We start from the raw sequence: 12,517 nt of genomic DNA, 5'->3' as shown, positions 1-12,517 counted from the left end.
TCTGTACACAAAAATCGCTCTAACTGTGGCTCACCATCCAGTTGCTGAGAATTCGTGCTGAGTATAATTATTACAAACCCTTTAATGTTTCCTGGCTGAGATTGGTATCTTTAGGTCTCTGTGCTTGAATTACTGTGTTTAATCTGTCATTTGAAATGATTTGTATCTATTAGGTTTGCTTTCAATAAAGCAGTTACCTTTTTCTGGTATGAGAACTTCATGTGTAATGGTCAGTTAAAGGGGAGGGATGGTTTGGCGACTGACTCTGGAGACGTGCCTGCATCTGACCTCCGCCCTCATACTGATACTCTCTTCTATACCCGGCCAGTTCCTCACTTTGGAAATCTTCTTGTGAGGGGCGGTGTCAGCCTTGATAAGAGCTCAGTAACTGGTATCACATAGTTTCCAGTGTGGATTTCAGCCTCTCCACTTAGGTGCTTTCTTACTTTGGGCAAATCATTATTATATCTGAGCTTCAATTTCTTCTTCTGAAAAATGGCTACCTTGTAAGATTGTAAAGTTTAAATGAGATAATACACTATAGGATAATTCCTACAGTGTTTGAAACTTGGTTGGTACTTAGTGAACAGTAGCTTTTTTTTTTTTTTTGATCAGAGGGAGAGTAAGTAAATGAATACGAATGGGGGTGTTTTTATGAATATAAAGTTGGAATGATTAAAAATTTAAAAACATTCTGCAACTAGAAAGTCAAGGTTAAGTTCATAATATTTTGATTATCTGACACATGGGTGTTGGCACACCCTTTTTTTTTTTTTTTTCCTGTTTTTTGCGGTTCGCGGGCCTCTCACTGTTGTGGCCTCTCCCATTGCGGAGCAGAGGCTCCGGATGCGCAGGCTCAGCAGCCATGTCTCACGGGCCCAGCCGCTCCGCGGCATGTGGGAGCTTCCCGGACCGGGGCACGAACCCGCATCCCCTGCATCGGCAGGCGGACTCTCAACCACTGCGCCACCAGGGAAGCCCAGGGCACACCCATTTTCTGACTGAAGCTGGTTCTCTTGGTCGTGTGGTGACACTCACCATGTGATTTGCGCCTCTGCTCTGTGGGCCATTTCACATGGAGCATCTTCACACTGTACTGCATAGGAAGCATGGCAAGGAGCTACTACTCCACCTATTCTTAGAAACCCTTGGAAAAGGCCGAGCTAATATAACAGCTGTTCTTATTTCCTCCTTGGAACTCCTGTGAACTGAGTTCACAAGAGTAGCTTGTCGTCCCGCCCTTCCTATTGCAGACTCGGGCTCTACGCCACCTCCTTCTTAGAGTGACCACTGACCTCACAGTTAGTTGTAGATTTGTCACATTTGACCTTCCCAGACTGTGGGATTCTGCTGACTCTCATTTCCTCCTCGAACTTCTCTTGTTCCTCAGTTTCCCAAGGAACGTCTTGGTGCTCCTTGTCGGCAATCCCCGCCCCCACAATCCCAGGCATCGCTCCTCTCTTTCTATCTCGTCTGTCACGAGACTGGTGCAGCATGGCTTCTGAGGTGCTTAGCTCATTCCTTGTTCTCTCCCTTTCTTAGAAAAGATGATTCCCTTGGCTTCTGATCTAGCCCTGTCTTCAGAGCCCTGGATCCATATTTTGCCCCTACTGGCTGGACTCCTTGACCCAGCTCTCTCACTAGGACTTCACATTCAACACGCCCGTCACGATCAAGGACATCACCCAAGCTAAGTTTCTTCAAAGCAATGAATCTCGATTGGGAGGGGGTGTGATGGGGATTATGGACCCCATTGAGAATACATTTTGCGTATCAATCACATACGTTTTACATGTAAACCCATACTCTCCAGTGATCTTGGACTCAAGACCTTTGTCTCTTTTTGAAAATGTCTCTAAGTTCCATGTCAGATTTCTTTCCCCTTGGCTCTCGCCTGCATAGATGGAAGACTTCTTTAACTGCTCTCTTGGCCTCAGTGGCTCCGTTAATTCAGAACTGCCTATTGCCGGCAAGTTGCTTTTGCTAAAGCACGGCATAGAGAACAGTAGTCTTCACTTCAGCCACCTTCAGTGGCTCACGGAGAGCTCCGAACACCCCAGCAACCCGGAAGTGCTGTGCACCGAGGTCCCAGTTCCCTTCCCAGGCTTGTCTTCCCCACACACGTGCTGCAGCCTCAGGCCCTCCTGGCCCCTCTCGCTCGGCCGTAGCACAGCGCCCACCCTCACCTGAGCCTTCCTCCAAACTGCTCAGAGCAGCGCGGGGTTCCCTTCCGAAGCCTCTGTTTTTCCCCCGGGGTCCAGTTCACACGTCCATCTCCTGTGAGCCCTTGCTCAGTTTCTCCATTTGGCAATAGCGGCCTTTTCCTCCGAGCTTCTTGGGTGAGCTAATTATGTCTCTTATTCCACGAACCACGTTTGGATTCATTATGGTGTGTGTGCGGCTTCCAGGGAGGCCAAGGGCCCTGAACGAAGCACACGATGAAGGAGTGATGGGCTAAATGAGCGAGTCAACCCACTCTTTGGGCTGTTACTCCTCTTAAGAACCAGAGGGGCCCCCAGAGGGCTCAGAAGGTCCATGGTTGGTCTGTTCATACCCCTGAGCTGTTGAAACTTTTCCTGTGTTGAGACCTCCCTTTTCAGGAGCCACCCTCTTCACCATTCTCACAGCTGGGGCTTGAGGTGTCACCCCTTGAGGAATTAGGTTTGTCCCGACTGTCAGAGAGGCAGTGCAGCAGAGCCACTGAGGTGTGGTCTTGCGGCCACCTTCCGGGGTGTCTGTCCCAGCTCTGCCTCTGCTTGCTGGTGGAGTCGTGGGCACCAGGGTCAAGGTATCTGTTCACTTGGTGCCTCCGTTTTCTTTTCTTTTTTTTCTCCCCAACAGGGAGCCCTGTAGTATCTGTCTCCTGGGGTAATAGTGAGAAGTAGAAAGGTGATAACCCTTGTAAGGTGCATACGTAACATGGTGCGTGGCACATAGCAAGCATTCAGTAAAGGAGTGTAAGGTCCTGGGAGGTGCTTGTCAGCTTCTAGGTCAAGGATGATTAGCTGGCAGCATGCGGACCACTAGGGTCCACACGTGAAGGTACTGTTTTGTGGGACTCAGGGAGTGTGAGGGGTGACTACGGAAGCTTTGAAAATAACAGGAAATATGGCGGAGTGGACTGGATTTATGATTTCTCTTGAAAACATTAGAAGATCTGCGATTGTCAATATAGTGGTTAAGAACATGAGCTCAGAGGGGCTTCCCTGGTGGCACAGTGGTTGAGAGTCCGCCTGCCGATGCAGGGGACGCGGGTTCGTGCCCCGGTCCGGGAAGCTCCCACATGCCGCGGAGCGGCTGGGCCCGTGAGCCATGGCCGCTGAGCCTGCGCGTCCGGAGCCTGTGCTCCGCAACGGGAGAGGCCACAACAGCGAGAGGCCCGCGTACCGCAAAAAAAAAAAAAAAGAAAAAAGAAAAAAAGAATATGAGCTCAGAAGCCAGAGTCTGAATTAAGAGTCCTAGCCCTGCTACTTATAAGTCGTGTGACCCCATGCCAGTTGCTTAACTTCTCTGTTTCTCAACTTCTTTATCTCTAAAATGGAAATAACAATAGCACCTGATAGGCTCCCTGGGATTATTAAACGGACCAGTATATTTAAAGCTCTTGGCATGCTTGCCTGGTACCTAGTAAATAGTAAGTAATGTGTGCTGTTTTTGTCGTTGCTGATGCTGGTTTTACTGCTGCTGTGGCTACCCACTGGCAACCCTGGGCTCCAGTTCCCTCCCGTGCCAACAGCTGGCACTGAGTAGTAGATGCCCCCCTAAGTGGGACGTGAACTTTCCAGGTAGCTGTAGTTCCTGCCACTGCCTGTCAGCTTATATCTGTCCTGCTCTCTTTGTAACAATGTTGTTTGTCTCCTGTTGACAGATCTCACCCTTGGGCACTCATGTCCAGGAGTGCAGTGCTGTGCTGTGAATCAGTCCTTACGGATGTATGAACCTCAAGGAACTTTTAGCACAGGGGTTCTTAACATGTGGCCCAAATCGGTAGCATCCTTATCTCCTGGAAACTTATTCCCAGGCTTCACCCCAGACCTACTGAATCAGAAACTCTGGAGGTGGGCCTTGCAATCTGTGTTTTAAGAATCCTTCTAGCTGGCTCTGGTACATGCTAAAGTTTGAAAACTACTGATTTAACACGTGTGTCCTATATTCATATTACCTACATTTGGTTTCCATGTAAAATTTAAAAAGTGGAGTTGTGTTTCCAGGCACTTCAGTTGATTTGTAAGGGCTGCTGTCTTTTCAGTGTGTACTCCCTTAGCTATTAAACACAGCTGGGTGCAGGTTCCTCTGCTGTGGGGCTTTTGTTCTGTTAAGATCTAATCTATGTGAGCTTTGATCTATTAACTTACTGGAAGAGTACAGTTTACCTGGGTTGATGGTCAGGCATTTTTAGAAAGAAGATTTTAGAAAGTTATGGAAGGAGCTGCTTTCAAATGCATATGGAATATATGAAGTGATGAGATTAATAGGACTGAATAATTTATATTCTGATGTCATGATCACTTTATCGGCCATCTAACGTCTTTGAGTTGGGAATTCACACTGCTTCTCTGCCTCTTCCTCCCCAGCCTCCGCCTTTTTTTTCATTATTTTATTTTTTTAACTTTTTATTTTATATTGGAGTATAGTTGATTAACAATGTTGTGATAGTTTCAGGTGTACAGCAAAGTGATTCAGTTATACATATACATGTATCTATCCTTTTTCAAATTCTTTTCCCGTTTAGCTTGTTACATAATATTGAGTTCCCCATTTTAAATATAGCAGTGTGTACATGTCAATCCCAAACTCCCAGTCTATCCCTCCCCCAACCCACCCATCCCCCCTGGTAACCATAAGTTAGTTCTCTAAGTGTGTGAGTCTGTTTCTGTTTTGTAAATAAGTTCATTTGTATCATTTCTTTTTAGATTCTGCATATAAGTGATATCATACGCTATTTCTCTTTCCCTGTCTGACTTCGCTCAGTATGACAATCTTTAGGGTCCATCCATGTTGCTGCAAATGGCATTATTTCATTCTTTTTAATGGCTGAGTAATATTCCATTGTATATATGTATCACATCTTCTTTATCCAGTCATCTGTCGATGGACATTTAGGTTGCTTCCATGTCTTGGCTATTGTAAACAGTGCTGCAGTGAACATTGGGGTGCATGTATCCTTTCAGACCATGTTTTTGTCTGGATATATGCCCAGGAGTGGGATTGCAGGATCATATGGTAGCTCTACTTTTAGGTTTTTAAGGAACCCTCATACTGTTCTCCATAGTGGTTGTACCAATGTACATTCCCACCAACAGTGTAGGAGGGTTCCCTTCTCTTCACACCCTCTCCAACATTTATTATTTGTGGATTTTTTGTTGGTGGCTATTTTGACTGGTGTGAGGTGATATCTTATTGTAGTTTTGATTTGCATTTCTCTAACAGCGATGTTGAACACCTTGTCATGTGCCTCTTGGCCATCTGTATGTCTTCTTTGGAGAAATGTCTATTTATCCGTTGCATTTCTCTACACTAACAGTGAATGATCAGAGAGAGAAATTCAAGAAACGATCCCATTTACGATCTCATCAAAAAGAATAAAATACCTAGGAATAAACCTACCTAAAGAGACAAAAGACCTGTACTCTGAAAATTATAAGACACTGATGAAAGAAATCACAGACCACACAGACATATACCATGTTCTTGGATTGGAAGAATCAATATTGTCAAAATAACTGTACTACCCAAGGCAATCTACAGATTCAGTGCAATCCCTATCAAATTACCAATGGCATTTTTCACAGAACTAGAACAAAAAATTTCACAGTTTGTATGGAAACACAAAAGACCCCAAATAGCCAAAGGAATCTTGAGAAAGAAAAAAGGAGCTGGAGGAATCAGGCTCCCTGACTTCAGACTATTCTACAAAGCTACAGTCATAAAAACAGTAATGGTACTGGCACAGAACATAAAAAAATACATCAATGGAACAGGATAGAAAGCCCAGAAATAAACCCATGCACCTGTGGTCAATTAATCTATGACAGAGGAGGCAAGACTATACAATGGGGGAAAGACAGTCTCTTCAATAAATGGTGCTGGGAAAACTGGACAGCTACATGTAACAGAATGAAACTAGAATATTCTCTAATACCATACACAAAAATAAACTCAAAGAGGATTAAAGACCTAAATGTGAGACTGGACACTATAAAACTCTTAGAGGAAAACCTAGGCAGAGCACTCTCTGACATAAATCGCAGCAATGTTTTTTGATTTGTCTCCCAGAGTAATGGAAATAAAAATAACAAATGGAACCTAATTAAACTCAAAAGCTTTTGCACAACGAAGGAAACCATAAACAAAATGAAAAGACAACCCACAGATTGGGAGAAAATATTTGCAAATGATGTGACAGACAAGGGATTAGTCTCCAAAATTTACAAACAACTCATGCAGCTTAATACCATCACAGCAAACAACCCAATCAAAAAATGGGCAGAATTCCTTCCCCTTTTACAGTAATTTCTCTTGGTTTCTGAAGACTAATTCTGCATGGGACAATATCCTCTCCCACTTCTCCTGCATCAGGGGTATTTGGAAGGCCTTATCCAGTCAAAATGATGACAGTTTAGCTTTTGACAGAAGCCCTTAATTGTGCTCTGAGCTTACAGACTTTACCAAAGCTACTAATGTTTTTTTCCACTTTTCCCTCGCTTCTATGTCTCATTAATGGCTATGGTATAGTTCCCCATTCTGTAAGTATTCTACATTTTAGTATTTGTGGTTGCTAGTCTGGGAAGCTCTCCTCAAATAGTTGTTCTTCATTCTGTGAATGTGATTTTAAGCTGACTCTTCTCTAAGTTCTTGGTAGATTATTTCATTTTACACGTCAGGAACTCTGCTTTTGACTGTAATATTATTATAATTTAATGAAATATTTGCATTTGTGGTGGACACATTTCCTATTGAAATTTTATCTTGAAAGATCTTTCCCAAAAATTATATTCATTATCTATATCCATTCAGTGTATTTTGAAAGTATTATTAGAGCTGAAATACATGGGTCATATTCCCAAGCATAGTTTGAAATGTGGCTTAGATGCAGTTACTTATACATTATTAGAGTCTGCTCATGATTGTATAATGTACTCAGTAAAGGTAACATGGATTTAGTGACATCTCTAATAGTTATCATGACTTAATTCTTTTATTTTAGCAAATGAAAATCAGATGTCAAAGTACTTTCTAAGAGTTTTGGTGATGGTAATATGCTACAGTTACAAATTTTACTTAACCAAAACCGACAATACATAGCTAAAGCATTTTGTCAATAGCTTTAAAACTGAAATGATGATAGACGTTAGCCCCCAAGCTATACGTGTACTGTTTAATAATCCTGCTTCCTTCCCGGTCATTCACTAGTGAACCCAAGAACACCCACACTTCCCAGGCCCCTGTGTACATGCATAGGAGACCAACTAAAAAGAGCTTGAGCTTTCAAGAAGTTTATATTATCATTTGATAAGAAAAACATCAGTGAAAATTGGCTTCCCTTTTGCTTCTCTAGTATGTAAAAATAAAGCCAGTTTGTCATTTTATCAAATATTTATTGATTGCACAATGAGACACAATTTCTGTTCTCAGAAGTACACATAAGGTATGAAAAGAGTTGATACATGTGTGAGCCAGTAATTACAAAGCAGTGTGGTCATTATAATAATTGAGGTGTGACAACACACAGATGATGGAGTGATTGGATTTGAGGTGGTGGTGGGAATTTAGCCAGATGAGATTTCATGGTTTAAGTGATGGCAACTTAGGGTTCCACGGATGGATAAGAGTTTTCTTGGTGAGTCAGAGGGAAATTTGCAAGTGCAATGACATGGGGGCAAAAAAGGAGCATGGCATTTTCTGATAATTATAAACTTACACAAGGGTATGAATTTCCAAGGATGGAAGAATGCTTAGGAAAAAAGGCCAGAAAGGTGGACAAGATCCAGGGCCTTCAGGGCCTTTGAGGCCATGGAAAGAGGCCTGGAGTTCACAGTCTGATGGTTGTATTGGAACTAGTGGCACTTCTACAGAGCATGACTACTCCTTTGTACATTTTATCTAGAAGGTGCAAATCAGCATCTACAATTCCAGATAAACATACTTTAGCGGCTCTTTTTTGAACCACAGAGGGATTCAGGAAAACATATGGAGGTAAATAAGTACAAGTAGGTCACCATCCTCTAAAAATTTCCCAGTATAGATGTTACTGATCGTGGGTCAGCAGTTCTATCTATATGTGTACCAAGAATGGCATAACGATGACATATTCTATTTAAGACATTTGTAATTTATCCTCTGTGGGAAGTATTGTGGGAGATACCAAAAAAACATGACATATTTTCTGTCTTCAAAATATGTTGTCTTTCTTAAAAAATCCTAACCATCTTTGGAGGATGCAGTCAAGAATACAGCAAGCTAGGGACTTCCCTGGTGGCACAGTAGATAAGAATCTGCCTGCCAATGCAGGGGACACGGATTCGAGCCCTGGTCTGGGAAGATCCCACATGCCGTGGAGCAACTAAGCCCACGCGCCACAACTACTGAGCCTGCGCTCTAGAGCCTGCGGGCCACAACTACTGAGCCCGTGAGCCACGACTACTGAAGCCCGCGTGCCACAACTACTGAAGCCCGCGTGCCTAGAGCCCATGCTCTGCAACGAGACGCCACCGCAGTGAGAAGCCCCCGCACCACAACGAAGAGTAGCCTCCACTCGCCGTAACTAGAGAAAGCCCGCTCACAGCAACGAAGACCCAGTGCAGCCAAAGATAAATAAATAAATCTATTAAAAAAAAAAAAAAAGAATACAGCAAGCTAGTAAAAGGAACTCGGCATTGAGGGCCCTAACATACCCAAGCAGTGGAAGAGGTAATTATTTTCACCCAGAGACATGAGGAAGGAGCATGGAGGTGCTGGCCCAGGAAGGCTTTGCTGAGTAGGTGGAATATTCAACCACCGTTAGAGTATTTGCTGGGCAGAGGGGCGATTCCAAAGAATCAGAATACAGTATTCTTGCCCTTGAATTTGTACACACTCAGGATGTAAGCGAAGTGTTACAGTACAATGTTTTATGTGGCTTAGTAATGCTGCTCGTGCCTCCTATGGTGTAGCTGCGTACTGGGGAAGAGGCTGTTTGTAACTCTAAGAAGAAGCGCCTTCACCAGGTATCTGGGCTTTCTGACCTATTCCCCAGACGCTTTACATCTAGCGTCCCTTTCAACCTCTAGCCTCAGTTTTCACCAAAGGACTCACAAGGTGGGTTTTTCGGGTTTTTTTCTTTTTAAATCAGCAGGTGGGATACAAAAGCAGTAGCATTGTTTGAATTACATGTGCAGAAGAATGTGAGGTGTTTTAGAGTGGAGGAATGTATTTTTCATAGTTAGAAGATATGTATTTTTAGGAATATACATTTCCCCACGATAAATCTTTTCCAAAGTGTAAGTGAACACTCTTGAAAAGGTGACTTCTAGTGGCTGTTTGCTTCCCGTTGCATTCTCTTACGGATACTTCATTTCGGCTTATGAATAGATCCACGTGGAATTAAAATTTATATAATCCTTTCTGTACGCGAGGATAGTAAAATGTAAGAAAGCATTTGCTCGAAGCCATCTTTTCTTTCAGTGCTTACATTTGATTTCCAAGTAAATTGTCTTTTGAAGTCTTGTCAGTCAATCGTTAACCATGATAAAGTTATCAGCTTAGGGTTATATTGTCTGACTGACTCGTAGGATTTTCCTGGGTGGATGCTGCAATCTTTCTCCCTTTCATACATGGTAGCCTCTCTGTGAATTTTTTACATAAGAATATATATATTAAGGGATCCATGCAAATGTTAGTTGCTGCCAAAAAAAGGGTGGTTTCTTTAGCTAGAAACAGTTGATTTTGCAATCGACAGTCAGTCTTACGGTTGGTTTGACTGTGAGTATATGGGACTCTGGCGAAATGAAATGGAGCGAAACACACAAAGAAGACAGCCACGACAACAAATACTTTACCTTCTAGCCTTTTACTGTTTTTGCTGCCCTTCCTCTTGGACTTTCTATAAGAATTGTATACCTTTTTTGCAATCACCGTATAGCATAGAAGCATTAGGACAAAAACAGTCCAGAAAATGAACTGGGAAATGTAGTTCACCACTTCATGCCATTTCAGCCCAAGAGGACCCTTTAAGGAGGCACACTTTTTCACAGATGACGGTGTTGCTTCCTTGTTGCTTAAGATCATATTTGGCAGGGAGAGGAGGAACAAAAAGAGCCAGAGGAGGGTTGAGACCACTTTTGCAAAAGCAGGTTTTTGTACGAAAAATTTTCCAAAAGGTCTGATGATCTTGAGGAACCTGTCAAAGGCTATGAGCCCCAGCAGTGTGATGCCCACATACATGGTCTCATAAAAGACGACGGCAGAGAAACGACACACAAAGGCTCTGAGCTGCCAGGGTCCGAGGCGCGCGTCTGAGAGGATTTTAAACGGAAGCATGAGCGTCATGATCAAGTCGGCCACCAGAGTATTTTTGAGGTAGACAATGAAGGTGGAGGAGCTGGGGATGTGAATGAACACCCACAGGGCCAAAGTGTTCAGCAGGGTGCCCAGGAAGAAAACGACAGTGTAGATGGCTGGGAACACCAGGTGCGCTGCCTGCATGTCCCTGGGGCACCTCTCAGACCCGTTGAAGCCCTTCATCACTGTGTCGTTCATGCTTTCCAATGTCAGCTGTTACACATAAACATACACACACAGTAAAACAAGAAGCATTTCATGATTTCAAAACACTACTTGTAAAAGCAGACTTTAGGTTTGCAGCATGTTAGCACCTTACATGTCTTCATCCCATTTAATAGATCATTTGAGAAGTCCCATGTTGTTTCTGGCCAGAATTTTTAAAGCACATAGTACATTTTTGGTACTTGTAACAGTACCATTACTTTCACACCCTGATGAAATCCAAATAACTGGTTCTACCCCATTCACAAGTTCGGCTTTTGGCATGGCAGTAAAACAAAGCTGGCTAAGAGGTAAAGTTACTCATGTCAGATTGCTGTACCTTATGTAATTTCCTAGGCTCATAATCTAAGGTTTGTAGAATGTTAACCTTAAAGCATTTTTTCCCCCTTGAACCTATGCCATCATTTATAAGCAAGCCACTCATAATAACAGCTGAAATTCACCTTTGTTTGGGAGGATGCTCAGCTCAGTGTCTTCCGATCGAGGCAGTCATTAGTTCAGCCCATGAAGGCCATGTGAAGCAAATGTCGTTCTGCTTTCTTATACCCAGTTTCCTTCCTCATTTTCACGTGTGCAGTGTGATCCATTAGAACCTCTTCACATGCAAACCTTTGGGGGATTTTCTAATAAGGAAGCTCTCTCATTTTAAACTTATATACTGTTAATCTACTCTGGTTTGAGTAAGTCAGTTTAGTTGCAGTTGTTTTTATATTTTCTCATATAATAACTTCCCTGCAGTTTATCTTCTCTACATGTTCAATGGAATTTTTAGTGCCTTTTGTATATAATAATAGGGAGAAATGTACAGAAAACAGCCCCAAATTGTAGGAGAATAAGAGTTGACTCTAAAATCAGACAGCATCGTCATCTGCATCCTTGTAGCCTGCTTTTTTCAGAAATGTGTGTTCGTTAGGTATGACCTGATTATTTCTGTAGACATGTATCTTAGTCTTTTGGTCTTTCGATCGCTGAGAGATAAGAGGATGTATCGTCTAAGAGTTAAGGGCTATAAGACCCAAATTTTGGGGGGTTAGAATTCCAGATTCACCAATTATTGGGTAGTAGATTATAGACAAATGATTTAGTAGCTCTGTGCCTCATTTTCCCCATCTGTATAATGGGTTTAATAATAGTACATACCTCAGTGTTGAGAGGCTGAGATGAGTGCCTAGAATAGTGCTGACTATATATGAAGCATGAAAAAAATGTTAGCCACTCACTGCTCTGGTGAGCGAATTGCAGATTTAAATGGAGATATACTATTTCACTTATTAGAAAGCCATTTTTGGAAGTCTCTTCTTTATTTGTGATTGTATGCCAAGTGCTGAAAACTTCAGGAATTTCATCAGTCAACGTTGGGTCAAGTTCTATAAAACTTTTGGAAGTATGTAATTGCTGCTTTTGTATAGAGAAAGCTGTTGTCTGTGAAGAAATGTTTGCTCCCCAGATAGATAAAGGGAAAAAGGAAATCAGAAGTTCCTATGAGGGAATGTAGAGTTCTCCATGGTGAGTTTCACTTCATATTTCTTGCTATGAGTTTTACCACAGAATTTGACCAGACCGTCGCGTTGGCTTGATCGAGCATTTTGGGTGACTTAGCTTGGAATTCTGAGAATAAAATTACATATCCCACCAGACATTTTTATGAGGGAATAGGATGCCTGATAATTTTGGTTGGAACTACCCAGTGTGGTGGCACAGTCTGAAAAATTGGTGTTTGATTCAAATAAATTGATCCTTGGGAAATACAGAT

The 12,517-nt window shown here is 42.6% G+C and overlaps 2 protein-coding genes across 2 annotated transcripts in view; one reads left to right on the top strand and one right to left on the bottom strand.

Moving 5' to 3' along the window:
* The window catches only part of MED12L (mediator complex subunit 12L), a 327,546-nt gene that overhangs the window by 219,822 nt on the left and 95,207 nt on the right, over positions 1-12,517 (top strand). The gene's annotated exons all lie outside the window — the stretch shown is intronic.
* Positions 7,284-11,315, bottom strand: P2RY13 (purinergic receptor P2Y13). The gene is made up of 2 exons (XM_019934360.3): positions 11,208-11,315; positions 7,284-10,752 (listed from the first exon to the last, which is right to left on the bottom strand). The coding sequence occupies exon 2, from the start codon at positions 10,735-10,737 to the stop codon at positions 9,736-9,738; it is 1,002 nt and encodes a 333-aa protein (XP_019789919.2). The 5' UTR covers positions 10,738-10,752; positions 11,208-11,315; the 3' UTR covers positions 7,284-9,735.

The sequence above is a fragment of the Tursiops truncatus genome, chromosome 4, assembly GCF_011762595.2.
Source record: "Tursiops truncatus isolate mTurTru1 chromosome 4, mTurTru1.mat.Y, whole genome shotgun sequence".
Classification (NCBI taxonomy): Eukaryota; Metazoa; Chordata; class Mammalia; order Artiodactyla; family Delphinidae; genus Tursiops; species Tursiops truncatus.
Note: the sequence above shows the minus strand (reverse complement) of the source record. Positions and strands in the feature narration are given on the sequence as shown.